The sequence below is a fragment of the Nomascus leucogenys genome, chromosome 3 (assembly GCF_006542625.1).
Source record: "Nomascus leucogenys isolate Asia chromosome 3, Asia_NLE_v1, whole genome shotgun sequence".
NCBI classification, from domain to species: domain Eukaryota; kingdom Metazoa; phylum Chordata; class Mammalia; order Primates; family Hylobatidae; genus Nomascus; species Nomascus leucogenys.
The window spans coordinates 65,489,486-65,506,961 of NC_044383.1; the positions used below are offsets into that span (position 1 = coordinate 65,489,486).

The 17,476-nt window shown below is 34.3% G+C and overlaps 1 protein-coding gene across 1 annotated transcript in view; it reads left to right on the forward strand.

Annotated features, from left to right (window-relative positions):
* The window catches only part of EYS (eyes shut homolog), a 1,808,075-nt gene that overhangs the window by 1,081,806 nt on the left and 708,793 nt on the right, over positions 1-17,476 (forward strand). The window contains 2 exon segments of the mRNA XM_030809409.1: positions 4,608-4,798; positions 7,984-8,075. Coding sequence (XP_030665269.1) covers positions 4,608-4,798; positions 7,984-8,075 — 283 coding nt within the window.

Consider the following 17,476-nt stretch of genomic DNA (forward strand, 5'->3'; position numbering starts at 1 on the left):
TCTTAAAACACTGTAATAATAGGGACATGTTATGCTTCTTTGGCCCTCCAGAAAGTCAAAAAGAAAAATGTCTTGAGCATCCCCCAGAAATCTTTTTTAATGACTATATTAGTCCATTTTCATGCTGCTGATAAGGTCATAACTGAGACTGGGCAGTTTACAAAAGAAAGAGTTTTATTGGATTTACAGTTCCACATGGCTGGGGAGGCCTCACAATCATGGCTGAAGACGAGGAGTAAGTTACATATTACATAGATGGCAGCAGGCAAAGAGAGAGATTGTGCAGAGAAACTCTTGTTTTTAAAACTATCAGATCTTGGAAGACCCATTCATAATCACAAGAACAGCATGGGAAAGACCTGCCCCCATGATTCAGTCATCTCTCACCAGGTTCCTCCTACAACATGTGAGAATTATGGAAGATACAAGATGAGATTTGGGTGAGAACACAGAGACAAATCTTATCATTTCACACCTGGCCCCTCCCAAAACTCATATCTTCACATTTCAAAACCAACTGTGCCTTCCCAATATTTCCCCAAAGTCTCAACTCATTTGAGCATTAACTCAAAAGTCCACAGTCCAAAGACTCATCTGAGACAAGGCAAGTCCCTCCCCACTATGAGCCTGTAAAAGCAAAAGCAAGTTAATTACTTCCTATGGGGCTACAGGCATTGGGTAAATACATCCATTCCAAATGGGAAAACTTGGTCAAAACCAAGTGGCTACAGGTCCCATGCAAGTCCGAAATCCAGCAGGGCAGTCAAATTTTAAAGCTCCAAAATGATCTCCTTTGACTCCATGTCTTACATACAAGTCACACTGATGTAAGAAGTGGGTTCCCATTGTCTTGGGCAGCTCCACAACTGTGGCTCTGCAGGGTAAAGCCTCCCTCCTGGCTGCCTTCGTGGGCTGGCGTTGAGTGTCTGTGGCTTTTCCAGGTGCACCGTGCCATCTGTCAGTAGATCTACTATTCTGAGGTCTGGAGAATGGTGGTCCTCTTCTCACAACTCCACTAGGTGGTGCCCCAGTAGGGACTCTGTGTTGGGGCTCCCACCCCACATTTCCCTTCTGCACTGCCCTAGCAGAAGTTCTCCATGAGGATCTTGCCCCTATAGCAAAGTTCTGCCTGGGCATCTAGATGTCTCCTTACATCTTCTGAAATCTAGACAGAGGTTCCCAAACCTCAATTCTTGACTTCTGTGCACCCACAGGCTCAACACCACATGGAAGCTTCCAAGGCTTGGGGCTTCCACCCTCTGAAGCAACAGCTCAAGCTGTACCTTGGCCCCTTTTAGTCATGGCTGGAACAGCTGGAACATAGGACATCAAATCCCTAGACTGCACACAGTGGAGAGACCCTTAGCCTGGCCCACAAAACCACATTTTCCTTCTAGGCCTCCAGGCCTGTAATGAGAGGGGCTACCATGAAGACCTCTGACATGCCTTGGAGATATTTTCCCCATTATCTTGGGGGATTAACATTCGGCTTCTCATTACTTATGCAAATATCAGCAGCAGGCTTTAATTTCTCCTCAGAAAATGGGATTTTCTTTTCTATCGCATTGTCAGGGTGCAAATTTTCTGAACTTTTATGCTCTGCTTCACTTATAAAACTGAATGCCTTTAACAGCACCCAAGTCACCTCTTGAATGTTTTGCTGCTTAGAAATTTCTTCTGCCAGATATCCTAAATTATGTTCCTCAAGTGCAAAGTTCTACAATTCTCTGGGTCAGGGGCAAAATACCTCCAGTCTCTTTTCTAAAACATAACAAGAGTCACTTTTGCTCCAGTTCCCAACAAGTTCCTCATCTCCATCTTAGACCACCTTAGCCTGGATTTCATTGTCCATATCATTATCAGCATTTTGGTCAAAGCCATTCAACAATTCTCTAGGGAATTCCAAACTTTCCTACATTTTCCTATCTTCTTCTGAGCCCTCCAAACTGTTCCAACCTCTGCCTGTTGCCCAGTTCCAAAGTCAATTCTACATTTTCAAGTATCTTTTCAGCAGTGCCAACTCTACTGGTACCAATTTACTGCATTAATCTGTTTTCATGCTGCTGATAAAAACATACCTGAGACTGGGCAATTTACAAAAGAAAGAGGTTTATTGGACTTACAGTTCCACATGGCTGGAGAGGCCTCATAATCATGGTGGAAGGCAAGGAGGAGCAAGTCACATCTTACATGGATGGCAGCAGGCAGAGATAGCTTGTGCAGGGCAACTCTTGTTTTTAAAATCATCAGATCTCATGAGACCCATTCACTATTGCAAGAACAGCATGGGAAAAACATTCAGTCATATCCCACTGGGTCCCTCCCACAACACATGGGAATGGTGGGAGCTACAAAATGAGATTTGGGTGGGGACACAGAGCCAAACCATATCAATGATGTTTGATCTTTACTGGTCCACTTTTGCTTTGGCTGGACCACTTCCACCTCTTGATAGCCATTCCTTTGATTGTGCTTTGTGTTCAATATCATACTAGTGGAGCCGTGTTTCATCTCTTGTTACAACCCCTCAAAGATATACTTCAAGATCTTGTTCTTATTTGTTCAAAATTTCAATTGAAAGCTCTGTTCTTGTCTACAGCTTATCTGGGCACAACAGTTTTGACATCCCCTGAGTGGGAAGTTTGCTCAACTTTAATTTTTCATTCAGAGTTGTGTAACCTGAACCAGTTGAGATGTCAATAGTGTTGGCTATTGTTTTTATTGTTAATTATTGGTCCTCTTCAATTAGGACATGTATATGATTAATTTTTCCCTTGAAAATTGATATGGATGGTCAGTCACTAAGGACTTCATCTTCAAGGTAGTCTTGTCCCTTCTTAAAACAAGTTTTTCACTTGTAAACTGTGAATTTCTTTGGGGCATTGTCCACATAATTTTTTTGTAAAACATCAATGATTTTACCATTCTTCCACCCAAGCGTCATCGTAAATTTGGTATTTATTCTTGCTTCAATTTTAGCAGAATTCATGTTCCGATAGGGGCTGTTTTCAAACAGATGTCTTATCCTTCTTAGTAACTCAAATAGATTCTGTTCAGACATGTCATGATGAGTGAAATTCATCCATAGTTTTTAAATAATACATATTTTATGTGAACTTTTTGAAGACCTGTATGTAATAGGTTTTTTTAAATTTCATCAATATTGGGTATATTCTTGTTGTAATGTTTGTTTTTGAAACATTTTATGCTCTTTCACAATTTGAATTTTAAATCAAACTGATATATGACTATTCTCAATTTGTTAAAATAAATGCCTGAAATCTTTAAAACAATTTCTTGTTGTTTAAAATGTTGTTGTATTATGCTTTTAACATCACCATTGAAACTCTACATGGGAAAAGAAAATATGTCCCTATCATTTAACAACTGAAAAAATTAGAATGTCAAAATTGAAAGGACGTTGTTATCTTTTCAGTCATTAAGTTGTCCCTCACTAATGAAGTCAGTCCTTGATTAAACACACACACACACACACACACACACACACACATACACATGCTTTTATGTCTATAAAGTGCAAATGTTTCCTGGCACTATTTTGAACCTTCTTATTTCCAAATTAATTTGAGGCTTAGCTGATTATTTCTTTAGAAATTGTTACAAGTTTGAAAATGTAGCAAAATGAGTAATTCTAAAGCTTCATTAAAAATTCCAAATAAAGACAGCATAGGATATAAAATTTCTTGAAGTTTTAAAGTACAGACTCAAAAATGAATATTATCCTATGCTAGACAGCAAACTAAAACTCCCATGGTTTTATAAATAATATTTTCTAGTAGTTATAAATAATACATAATTCGAAAGTTTTAAAAGAGAAAGAAGGCTTGTGTTGGGGAGGTCATGAAAATAGCAAAAGAAGAAAGGAACTGGAAGAAAGGTGATATTCAAATCCATTGTTTCAGGAATCATTATCCAAGAACAATCAATCCTGTATTTATCAAGCAAAAAAAATGATTTAATAATAATATAGTTAACAACTTATTCAAAAATAGCTAACTTGGTTTTATTAATCACATATTTATAAATTTAAGAAATTTAACTGTGGAGTATTTTGCTCAAAGTGTCTTCATTTTTTTCTGAAAATCTACAGCTAAGTAGAATATCATTCAGAAGGTGAGAGTTGTTAAGAAACTCATATAATTTAGAGTGTTAATACAAAAGGTTAACAATTTCTGTGCCTCTCAATAATCTCTAGCATCCCCTCACAAACCTCCCAAATCAAATTATTAACAATATTAATCATAATTTGTATCAATATCTTATATAAAGAAGAAATAAGTACATATTTAGAAAATGTGCCCTTTTCTGTTAACCTGTAACATAAAATCTAAGTAAAAGCAGTGTTGAAGAGTAATCATCTTGATTTCCTAGTCTTACAATGCGATTTTATTATGAAGCCATCAAATACAAAGAAATCATGACAAAACTGCTATGACTATTCCAAAGGAAATAAGTGCCTGGACTTGAAAGAGGCAGGAAAGAGACGTATGAGCCATTAGAGAAAACATATGTCATATTAATAATGTGAAACCTAGGTATTGAATATTTATTTCAACCTAAATTGTGTTTTCTTTCTGACTCCACAGATTTCAATTGTGTTCGTTATCATGGAGATTCCTATCTAGAATTTCAGAATGTGGTTTTAAATCCACAAAATAACATCTCCCTAGAATTTCAGACTTTCAGCTCCTATGGACTTCTGCTGTATGTCAAGCAAGACTCAAATTTAGTGGATGGATTTTTTATTCAGTTGTTTATTGAAAATGGTACTTTAAAGGTAAGTTATTCAGTTCACTTAATTTTAAAAAAATTACAAAGTTGTTCTAATTACGTGCTTCACTGGTTATTTTCAAAATAAAATTTAAACTTAACTCTATTTTATACTCACCACCAGGATGTCTCTTCCTCTACTTTTATAATTTCTATCTACATATATATGAACCAACAACAATCAAGTATTTTTAAGCAAAAAAATGACAATAATAATATAAAGTGGTTAACAACTTATTCAAAAAATAAGCTAACTGGGTTTCATTAATCATGTATTTATAAATTTAAAAAAATATAATTGTCAGAGTATTTTGCTCAAAAGGTCTCTTTTTTTTCGGGAAAATATGCCTAATTAGAACATCATTCAGAAGGCAAGAGAGTGTTGTTAAGAAGCTCATATACTATACAGAGAAAAATTTATACTCATACTGATAGATCAGTTTATAGATATTTAGATATTAATATTTCAAACAGTACATGATTTGAATGAACATTCATTGCCTTTTTTCTCCTTGTTTTCAACTTTTCTTCTACTTCCTTATTGACCAGTTTCCCAATTTCTTGATTTCCCAGTGATAATAATTGTTAACATTTTTAGAACCGTAAGGGCAGGTAGAGTCTGGGAAACCCTAGGGAATCCCAAGATTTTTAAAGAGGATCCTCAAGAGAAAACCCGTTTTCGTAAGTTTTCTGTAGGCCAGGGGTGTTATTTGCCTTATTCACTTTTGCTCTCATAAGTGTATGATGGAGTTTTCCAGAGGCTACATGACATGCAATGATATCCTTGCTCTAATCGCTAACGTATCATTTTATTTAGTATTTTTGTATTTTAAAAATGTCTGTTGTAATTTTTAGCAATGTAAACATTGATAGACACAACTCAGTTAACAAAAACTCCTTGGAGTTCTCAATAAATGTTAAGAATGCAAAGAGACTGTGAGGTCAAAAAGTTTGAGATTGCTGACTTTGCACTTGGTGTTATAAGAACCTTTCAAAAGTCCAAGATTACGCAGCTAATAACATTTTGAAACCAACTTCATTTGAAAGTGCATGCTCTTTTCCCAACATCATTCTACCGTAACAAATTGTCTCATATCCCTGCTCTGAATACCCGTTTTAGGGAATTCATCCCAATCATCTTTGCAATAACTCAGCACAATAAGGTAATTAACTCGTATAATTCTAATATATGAAACATAATAACAGCATTTGGGCTACCATTTCTTTTATGATGTGATTTAAGTGTACATGTTGTGAATTTCCATGAAAGGATGAGTTATACCGTATTATTTAAATAGGCAAATTCCCTTAGTTTGATTTTCTTTAAATGCTCTTGTTTCTGAAGTAATATACATATACATATAGCACCATGGCACTCCAGCCTGGGAGATGAAGCCAAAAAAAAAAAAAGAAAGAAAAAGCTAGCCTTCATAGCCTTCATATATAATTATGTCCCAGGTATAATTCTGTGTGTTCAACTTTGATGGACTTATTTGCTGATTTATAATATTTACTTCACAATATTCGTTCATTTACCAATTTAAACCACACAAAAATTTGTATTACCCCATTTTACAAGTGAGTATATTTTAGCACAAAGCACATGTGAAGTCTCAAAACTTCTAAGTAACAGAGCTGGGATTTGAACTCTGATCATCTAGCTGAAAAGTAAATGATCTTAAATTTTCTTAAGATGGAGATTGACAAATTATTACAATTAAGTGAATGATAGTAATTATTATAGACTTGTAAGTATATATCCTTTCTTTTTCATAAAACCAAAGGGAAAGAAATTCTATACCTCTCTTCACTAATTAGTTTTATGGTTCCTAAATATCTTCATTTAACCTATTGTGAATTAATTTTTTCCCATTTGATACGGAAAGCAGTGGCTATCCATTAGTCTTAATAATATATTATTTCATAAAATATTTTCACCTACAATCCTACAAGTCTCCAATAATTCCTCCTAACGCTTCCTATTGGAGTTTTTAAAGTCAACTGACAATAAATAATCTTATAAAGGAAAGGAGTCTTGCAATGGCCAAATATCATAAAAAGTTAAAATATATAGCATTATCTTTATCTTTGGACTACATGTGAGAGGATTTGGGTATATCAACTTAAATACAGCTAGGTGCACAAGTTATGAAACACAATGCAAGTGAGTTTCTTAACACATGTGAGTTATAGATCACTTTTAGATACAATCAAAATGTTAAAGCCCGCCGGGCGCGGTGGCTCACGCTTGTAATCCCAGCACTTTGGGAGGCCGAGGCGGGCGGATCATGAGATCAGGAAATCGAGACCACGGTGAAACCCCGTCTCTACTAAAAATACAAAAAAATTAGCCGGGCGTGGTGGCGGGCGCCTGTAGTCCCAGCTACTCGTAGAGGCTGAGGCAGGAGAATGGCGTGAACCCGGGAGGCGGAGCTTGCAGTGAGCCGAGATTGCACCACCGTACTCTAGCCTGGGCGACAGAGCGAGACTCCGTCTCAAAAAAAAAAAAAAAAAAAATGTTAAAGCCCCTTTCTGGGAAAGAATAGACACAATATAATCCATCTACATTTAGGCACATGCTTGCTAAGAAGCTTAATAAGCCACCGTAGCACATCCATGGATTTCCTGGGGATAGTTGGTTAATCATACCTGATATAGACATGATTTTTCCTCTCTAGGTCATAACTTAGTTGCCATTAGCAGTAATTCTACAAATGAACCCAGACATCCTGACATCTCAAAAAGCTTAGAATGAATGGTTAGTTTTCACAATCTTGAAGTTTGCCTTCCTGTGACATTAATATTGTCCTCTAGATTGTATTAGCCATCCTTTGCCTTGCTCAATTGCTGTTATGTGAGGAAAATTCCTATAATACTTGCCTTCTGCTAGTAGAGGATGTTGCCTTTCTCAATCATGTTCCTCAGAATACTGGAAAAGAATCTAGACGTATATGTGTACACATGTATGCATGTGTATTGATATCTATATAATACTCATATATTTGTGTGTATTAATTCTAGGACTTATTAGTTGTAAACCTTCAGTTATCACTTCTCTTTAAGTTGTTTCAAACTTCATGTCTCTCCAAAGCGATGTAAAATATATTGATAAATTATAAAATACAGTGCAAATATAAGGTATTAATTTCATGCCGAAAAACTGTTTGAGGACAAACTTTTTTCCCCCAACAGTACCACTTCTACTGTCCTGGTGAAGCAAAATTTAAAAGCATTAATACTACTGTTAGAGTGGACGACGGACAAAAGTATACACTGCTTATCAGGTAAGATAATTATTTCTTTTCCACTTAATCTCATTAAGTAGCAAAGGCTATTCCTCATAATACTGTTCTTGTTATTTCAAAATTGAGGTTATACTGATTAGTATTAACATGTGCATGAGTATGAATTAATGTTGGTCAAGCTTTTCTATATATTCTAAAAAATGTACTGAGAAAAGAATATTAAAGGGATTACATTATCAATGAACTCACATAAGGAGATTTACAAAAGATCCATAAAAGCCTCATATTTTTCTCAGACGGCAGTTGTAACAAATCAACTAAACTGGTCATTTCTTTTGATGAACAAAGTAAATTATATTCAGTGTAGAAAATGTGGCACTTCCAGAAAAGCATGAAGAAGGAAATTAAAATGGCCCACCACAGTCCAGATTGAGTAATTAAGGTATATGATTAATATTTTCAAAAGCTGTGTTTGAAGGTGACCCTATCCCCAAATACTCATGACATCTGAAATAAATCAGTTTGCCAAACTGATAAGTAAACTTTTCCTTTTTCTCATTTGATTTTTAGTAAATTTTAATTTTTAATATAGATGTAATGCTTTTTTGTTATGTGCCTTGCCTCCCTCCACCTTTTTTACTTCTTTGAGTGATGCTGAAAACACATACCACAGCCATAAGCTGGTATGTAGATTAAATTATTTTCTGGCAATAGATTATTTAGTAAAAGGAAATATCTGTTTAGAGCCAATAAAAAGGAAAACAAAAATGAAGTCCTAAACAGAGACTGAGAAAAATGTTAAATGTGAGGTTTTAAGGAAGTTCTATCTTCCTTAGGCCAGAATTACCCAAATTCTATTATCTAGAATACAGATTCTTACAGATGATTGACCAAAAAATAATGTATCATCAAATAAATTGAGGAAAGCCTACATCATATCTACCTCCCACCCAGAGTACTCAAAATGAACATGAACATTTTAAGAACTCTGAGATGCTATTTAATAAATCATCTTTTTTTCTTTTTTTTTCTTAATGCTTAGTGTCACTATACTTAAAAGTGCCATGACACAGACACACATTTAATATCTTTCTTCATCATTTTACTCTCCTAAATAACAAATGTTGGGGGCAGTACACTTTGGAAAATGCCATCTCAGTCGAGGTAATAATTTCCCTGGGCAGGGATAACCATCATCTGTAGGGAAGCAAGTGCATGAGCCTTGGGTGGCAGTAAGAATCAAATCATGAAAGACATAGATGGGCTCCTGAATAAAGCAAAATGACAGATTGGTATCATGAAGAGACAGAGGGAAAACCCACAGAAGCTGTTCTGGCCTCAGGCATGGTTGAAAAAGAGTAAAAAAATACATTTTAAAAAAATCATAATTATCGTTTCTTCAACAGGAATTTATATCAAGTACTAATTATATTACATATATGAATTTATTCCTACAAACAATTATAATTATCTACATTTTTCAGATGCAAAACTGAGAGACAGGGAGATTAAGTACAGATAATGACATAACTAGAAAATGACACAATCTCAAGGCTGCTTTCACTCCAAAATCTGTAAGTGTGAAGTTACAGGTCCCATGAACCATGCTAGAGAAATGTAATATGAATTGAATTCCTGTTTTCCCCCACCAGGAAAGAACTGCTGTATGTTCAAGATCAGGTAAAGATAAGAGTTATAAATGATGTGTCCAGTAAAAATACTAGCAGAAGAAACAACAATATTAATTAACACACACTAAACAATTAACATGCACCATATGCTTTACACACACATAACTACATCTAATCATCATAAAACTTATAACGCCTATTTTACCAGGATTCTGGGCTGCCATAACAAAGTATCACAGACAAGGTGGCTCAAACAACAGAAATTAATTTTCTCACTATTCTACAGGCAATTTAATCTCACAATTGCAATTTAGTCTCACAATTCTGAGATCAAAATGACAACAGGTTTGATTTCTTTTGAGGTCTCCTTTTGCTTGTAGATGGCTGTATTCTCCCTGTGCCTTCCTATCATCTACCCTTTGTTTGTGTCTATCTTCTAATTTCCTCTTGTAATAAGATCACCAGACACATTGGATTAAAGCCTACCCTAATGACCTAATTTTAGCTTATTACTTCTTTGAAGACCCTATTTCCAAATATAGTCACATTCTCAGGTACCGATGGCTACAGCATCAACATATGAATTTTGAGGAAAACACAATTCAGCCCATAGCAGTCATTTTGCATATTTGAAAGCTAAGACTCATAGAAGCTAGACAATTTTCTCTATCACATTGCTAGTCAGTAAGGGAGCAAGATTAGAACCCAGATCTCCTGCCGCTTGACCTGATCATTGTTTCTACTAAACACGGACAGTCTGTATTTTTAAAGTAACAAAACACTAGTCTTCTTTAAAGGAAACATTAAATGTATAAGATTTTTTGAATACCAAGAATACATATTTTTCACTATCCTTATTACAAAATGTCACTTTTAAGAATACTTAACCAAAAGGTCACTTTCTTTTATGTTATATGACTATAATTTTGTTTCAATTTACATACACCATTGTTTTTTATTTTTATCAAAAATTAGTTGATATCCTGTCTGTATCTGATCTAAATAATCTAAACTCAGAAATATTTCTTCTCAGGTTTTTGGTTTGTTTGAAGTAATCAAAAATTTATAGAAATGTATTTTGTCCACGATTATTATCTATAAAGCACAAGAGTGAAGCTCCATTAATTTTATTTTTCAGTATCTTTAAAATATAGTCCTGGGGAAAAAAAGTCAAAAACATGAATTATGAGTTGAACACAATTCATGAATGTTGCAGCTAAAATTTTTTGATCATGTACATATTCTTATAAGTAAAAGTAAACGGTGTGCACGCAATTCACCCCGAATTTTACCCTCTTTTATCTTGTTGTTGTTGAAATATGGCTTTCTTCTTGAATATAAATATAGGAGAAAGGTCTTGCCATACATACTCTTATAGAACTGGGAAGAAAAAGGACGGCAAAATTGTGCTAGTCCCATGATGAAGATCTATCTCAGAAAAAGCAAAACAAATATGCTCTATGATAAAGTAACCTGGCTCATTATTTTTGAGAACAAGGAAAGACAAGCTGTTCTGCAGAGCAGTATGGCCCTTTTGAAAAAGAAATGTGTGATTGCTTAAAATAACAAAAGCAGGAAGGAAAATATGGAGTGCTTAAAATCAGGTGAAATATACTTTGGCATAATAAAGATACTAAAAGCACACATACTAAAAATTATTTTAGTGAGAAATTAACTATAGCTGGTGCTCATATTTTAATGAAAGGGACAGTCATAATGGGACAAAACAATAAAGTTAGAATGCAGAAAAATAGCATAGAGTATGTCATGAAGCAAAATGCAAATGGGTGAGCATTTGTCACTCCACTATTGAACACCACCAGGTAGAACATTAAGGTAGAAGGTGCTGCTGAGAAGCTGAAGATAGTGGCACATGTATTTTCTGTAAAGCACAAATATGAGAGTCTGATGTTATATTTTATTCATGTCTGTTGGTATAGTTATAGTAATTATGCATGTGTATTGTATTAAGTTATTAATATACTATATACTACTTATAATCATTGCATATATTACACTATAATATATATTACATTATAATTATATACTAAAACATAATTATATTAATATAATAATTGAGTTTGCCTTTAATAGCAAGTGTATTATGGGCTTTTTATTCCATTTAAAGTCACTGCTTAACTTCTACTTTGTCCTTGAAGAAGGGTAGAATTTGGGATTAAAAGAGAGTTAAGTTAGGCTTTTCTGACCTCCTCAACTATGGGATTTTAGATTTTTCTAAGTGTCTACCAATTAAAAATAATGCCATTAATTTTTAAAAAATATTTGTTGTCTTAGATTTAAGACAACAATATCCTAATTTGAGTCAATATCTTAATTTGTAAGTAATTCACAAACACTCCGTCAGTTCTAAAACTGTCTCATGGAGAATTGATTGGTTTGGCCTTTTGGCAGCAGGTGGCTACTATTCTACAAACTCTGCAAAGCCAAACAACCTAGAGCAAATGAGAACATCTTTAATTATCCTTGAGATAATAATTTACCAGCTATGTTTATGTATAGTCATCCACATGCATTGGATACAATAAATCATTGCATTAGATATGCAATAAATTACAAAGCATTTTGAAAAAGGGCATATGATTTATATAAACAGTAAATGACATGACATTTTAGAAGACTGACATGTACCAATGAAATCCACACATTGGCAGATTATTTTCTCAAGTGATATAGAACCAGATACAAAGCCTGAATGTCATTATGTTAATTTGTTAGATGATAATAGGAGAAGGGTGTTCCTTAACTAAGTACTGGTATCAAAAGAAGAGAGGAAGGTAATAATTTCAGATCATTTAGGTAGGAAGGAATGAGAATCAGGTATGAAAATGCAGTGGTAGTCAGGTTGTACAGGTCATCAAATGCCACAGTAAGAACTGTGAACTACATCGTATGCAATAGAGTCTTACTGGAGGACATTTAAGTAAGAGATCATATAAATAATCAAAGGAGTACTCACTTTCCTTAATAGGGTAGGCTAATCTACAGTACACAATAGACTCTAAATGTCTGGGCTTCTCCAGATCCGCTCTACAGCTCATTTCCCGTTTCTTTCTGCACTGGTCCTCTGAGATTTACCTGTATGGATTAAATTAGTGGGCTCTTTTATGGATTAAATTGGGTTTTCACAAAATTTATGCATTGAAATGTTAACCCTCAGCAGCTCAGAATGTGTGCTTATTTCACTACAGAGTCATTACAGAGGTAATCACATTAAAATGAATTCATTAGGGTGGGCCTTAACAAAATATAACTGGTGTTCTCATAAAAAGAGAAAATTTGGACATAGAGAGAGACCCATACAGAAGGTAGACACCATGAAGTCAGAAGACGGCCACCTTCAAGCCAAGGAGAAAGGTCTAGAACAGATTCTTTCCTCATATCAAAAAAAGAGGCATATCAAGAAAGGGAGGCAGGAGGGTAAAGCCTGAATGTGTATTCCTTTGACCTTGTGTTGTGTCCCATGGGCTGGTTCTCTCTCTAAAGTCAAGGTCTTTGCTCCTGGCAAATGGCCCTCTACTCTGTTCTGATAACTCCTCTCTTCCTCTAGACTTTAGATGTAGAGGTACTGTCAGAGTAACTATGTTGTGGTCCTGGCTTTCTGTACGATCCTTTGTGGCTTTTCTGCTCTCTGACCACATCTTTGTGAAAAGTTCATTTATTTAAACTTACTCAAATTATATAGTTGAAGTGTTCCATGTATATTCTGCTGAGAAAATGAATCTCCACCAGTGAGCATGGTGAAGGACTGGTGAAAGGTTTAATGGGGCAGGACTAGAAGTGGCAAATCCCACCCCTTTCTGCATTCTGTTGGCTGGAGATTAGTCACATGGAGACACTTCATGACAAGGGAAGCTGGAAAAGGTTTTCTAGCTTTGCATCCACAAGGAAGAGTACATCAGCTAAAACAATGTGGAATAAACAAGATGAGAATTATTTCTATAAGGGAAAATATAACTGTCTACCTTTAGGATAAAAACAAAAAATCAGTAAACACAATTTATAACACTTAGTAGTTGAATTTGAACCAAAGTGCTCATATTTCTTTTAATCGTGGTTTTAAGTGGTTTATTGCATTGCTTATAAAATATGTACTGATATATATGCTATTTATTAAGTAATTATAACTTCATCAAAATGCACACCATGTCAGATTACATGTTATAAATAATTGCTTCTTTCTACTGTCTATTAAACTACACTCCAGGATTTACCCAGCATACTGGCGCATAATGCCTAGGAACGAAAAATTGTTTCATTATCACATCATATACCTTCTTATGTGTTTGAGTGGTAGAAAATATTATAAAAATGCAGCAAATTGTGCATTCAAAGCACAGAGCAGTCTGAAAGAAACCACTAACTTTAGTAACAATTGGAACAAAGATAATGGAAACATTATCACTAGAGTAAGCATCCAAGTTTTGCACTTCATTTGGAAGATATTAAGAATGAAACCAAGAACAGGACATGTGTCAATCAGAGCAGGAACACTTTGGCTCAGAGTGCTGGAAAGTCAGTGAAGTGGAAACAAACAAAAAAATTAGCTATTTAACCACTTTCCAAAAAATAAAAAATTTGTTTCTAATGAAATGTGTACATTATCCCATTAATCTTTTAATTAACCCCTGTCAGTAGTGTCAAGAAAAACATGACCATGGAATACTGATTTTACTTTCACTTGAACAAAATAATAAATGAACAGTTGATTTTCATTTTAAATGATAATTATTCGTCCAAGGAAATGTTCCTATAACATAAACCTATTTTTCTCTTCCTTTCCAAGTGGTATGTATTCCTTTAACACAAAAGCTAGAGTAGGAGTGAAATTTCGTCATTTAACTTGGGAAAAGAGGATTTTAAAATGTAACCTACGTAGGCCAGTTAGTTAGAATAGAAATTAACCAGGTTTAAGTTTTTCTTTGAGACAGTGTCTCAAAAATGAATCCTGCTCTGTCACCCAGGCTGGAGTGCAGTGGTGCTACCTCGGCTCACTGCAACCTCCACCTCTGTGGTTTAAGCGATTCTCCTTCCTCAGCCTCCCGAGTAGCTGGGATTACAGGTGCCTGCCACCACGCCCAGCTAATTTTTGTATTTTTAGTAGAGACAGAGTTTCACCATGTTGGCCAGCCTGGTCTCAAACCCCTGACCTCAAGTGATTCACCTGCCTTGGCCTCCCAAAGTGCTGAGATTACAGGCCTGAGTCACTGCACCTGGCCTGTAATTTTTAATTCAATTTATTCCAGTGCTCTGATAAATTGGTTACCAATCACTTTTTAGGGGCTATTTTTAAACACAAATTAAAATAATTATACATTTAAAAGTAGGACATTTCCCATCATTTTACTTGAAAACATATTACCTATTATAAAATTACTGAAATTAATCTAACAAAATATACTGCTATTATTAATACTGTTAGTCAATTCAGAGGAGCATAGAGTAATTTTGGTTTTACTTGATACATCCATTTAACATCAGAGTTTTGGGTTTTTTTTTTCTCTTGAAAAAGATATTTGTTATTATTCTATGGAAGTTCAGCTGAAATTATACAGCTGATGTCAGTCTAGAAGTCGTCTGGGCCTCAAGAGTTTTGAGAATATTTTTGGTTGGATTTTGATCAAAAAGGGCGGATGTTACCAAAAGAAGCACATAGCAGCTGCATTTATGTGGCATTACTGGGAAGCTTTTGTACCCAGGCATTTTATCATATATCTGGGATATAAAAATTCAAAGTATACACAAGTCAAAGGCCTGAGCCTTATTCTTTCAGCAAAAATAATTTCAAAATATATATTTTGAAAGCACTTTTTAAAACAAGATAATAATATAGGCTAGAAATAGACAGTATCATAAAGTATAATTGGCTTCTTTCTGCCAAATGCATGCTTTTAGTAAGAACTGGATCATGGCAATTTAGTGACATTTACTGAGCCACACAAATTTATGTCCTTTAGAGGCTCAACAATTTATGGAAACAAAGATTAGCATATAATAGGTATCGGCTTCAACAGGTATCCACTGATTACTCGTGTCCTTTAATTTTACCTGAAATATGTCTTGTTTTTGATGATGTTTTTTACTCTAACCTGATAAGAGAGGTTCTAGTATAAATGACCTACAGTTAAAATTTCTACTTAAATCTTTCTGCTGCATATGATTCACTTGACTCAGCTGTAATTCTAGCTTGCCTCATTTTTCTCTTGTCTTTGCCAAGAGGTCAACTGTCTCCTATGCTAATACAAATATTTTGAAAACAAACTGAAAGTGGATAGTTTATAATTTTAGTATTTCATATAAGAAAACAGAGATGAAAAAATATCCTTGCTAAAAAATAAAACAAGGTTATATTAATCACATTTTTAGAAAACCTTCCTGTTAGATATTTCAGTGTAAATATAAAAATAAAGATTATGGTTATCCTATTAAGAGAAACTTGCAATATTGAAGGCAATTGTTGAATGATAAATTTTAATTCCCATTAACTTGTATTATGATCCAGTTGAGTGCATTTTGAAATGCTAGATACATAATACTTTGAATTTAAGTCTTTAAAATGTTTCTTGTAGATCACCATAGTGTAATTATTTTACTGAATCAATAAATGTCAGAAAATTCAAATGTTGAAAGTCAGTTGTGTTATGGGAAGTAAACTCACTTTTGAGAAACATTTAGAATAATCATTATTTCAGAAAATTTATACTTAATTCAAGTCATTTTACAAATACTGTCAAATTCCTTTCAGTTTGAAAAGAGCATATCCTACTTCAGTAAGTGTTACTTCTTAAGTTTATTTCTATTAATGAAAAGTTATTTTGTGAAAAGGAAATCTGAAGTATACATAATAGTTGCTTTTGTGTGCTTTCTCATTCTGTGTTCATTTAGATGACTTCAGAATCAAAAGTCAAGCCTATATTTGCTTCCTTCAGTTGTGTATTATCAGGGTTACAATACATAATATATTTTTGTTTACATCAAATCTTCTCAAAAAGGATAGTCAAATATCATTTTGTTAGATGGCCTTTTTAAATATATAATGAGAGCATACTGAAAGTAGCGAGCTTCAAGTTAAATCAATACAACAGTAGGAAAGTTAAGTTTCATAGCGTTCTGATTAGGAAGTATGGAACGCTTCCCAAAGGGTCTTCACAGTTAATTGACTAGAGCCCACATGGAATAATGCAGTCTGTATATCATTTAGCTTATATACATCAGTCTGTCCCCAAGTTGACATTCTCTATAGTTGTTAGTTACCTGCTGCTTTGGTGAACTCTCTGTTATGACCTTGCAGGTTGCTTTAATTGTTAAAGCCTCATTGATCACTGCATGTCAATAAAAATGAATACATTAAGTCCATATCCACAGATTCTCTAGCAGAACACTTCTAGGAACCACTGAAATGGAAATTCCTAGATAATCCTGTCAGATGTATTTATTTTTTAAGGGAACTAATCATTAATGACTAATTATCATGCTAACTGCAATAAAACACAATGCTAATGAAATTTGCCCAAATTTAAGCTAAAAGAAAAATTGATCTAGTTATTTTTCACTTGATAGCCAAAAAGCTGAGAAACAATGATCTAGTTGTTTTTTTTTTAGAAAAAGCTTTGCAAGATTTTCATACCATTTGAAACAATGCAATAATATTATGCAAAATCGTTCTCATATATAATTGACTAAAAAATAACTAGAAATAGTGGTTCTGTAAGTACCAGAAAGAGAATAATTCTTAAAAAGTCAAAGAGTTCAGCATAGCTGGAGACTTCCATTTGAAAACTGTGGATAATC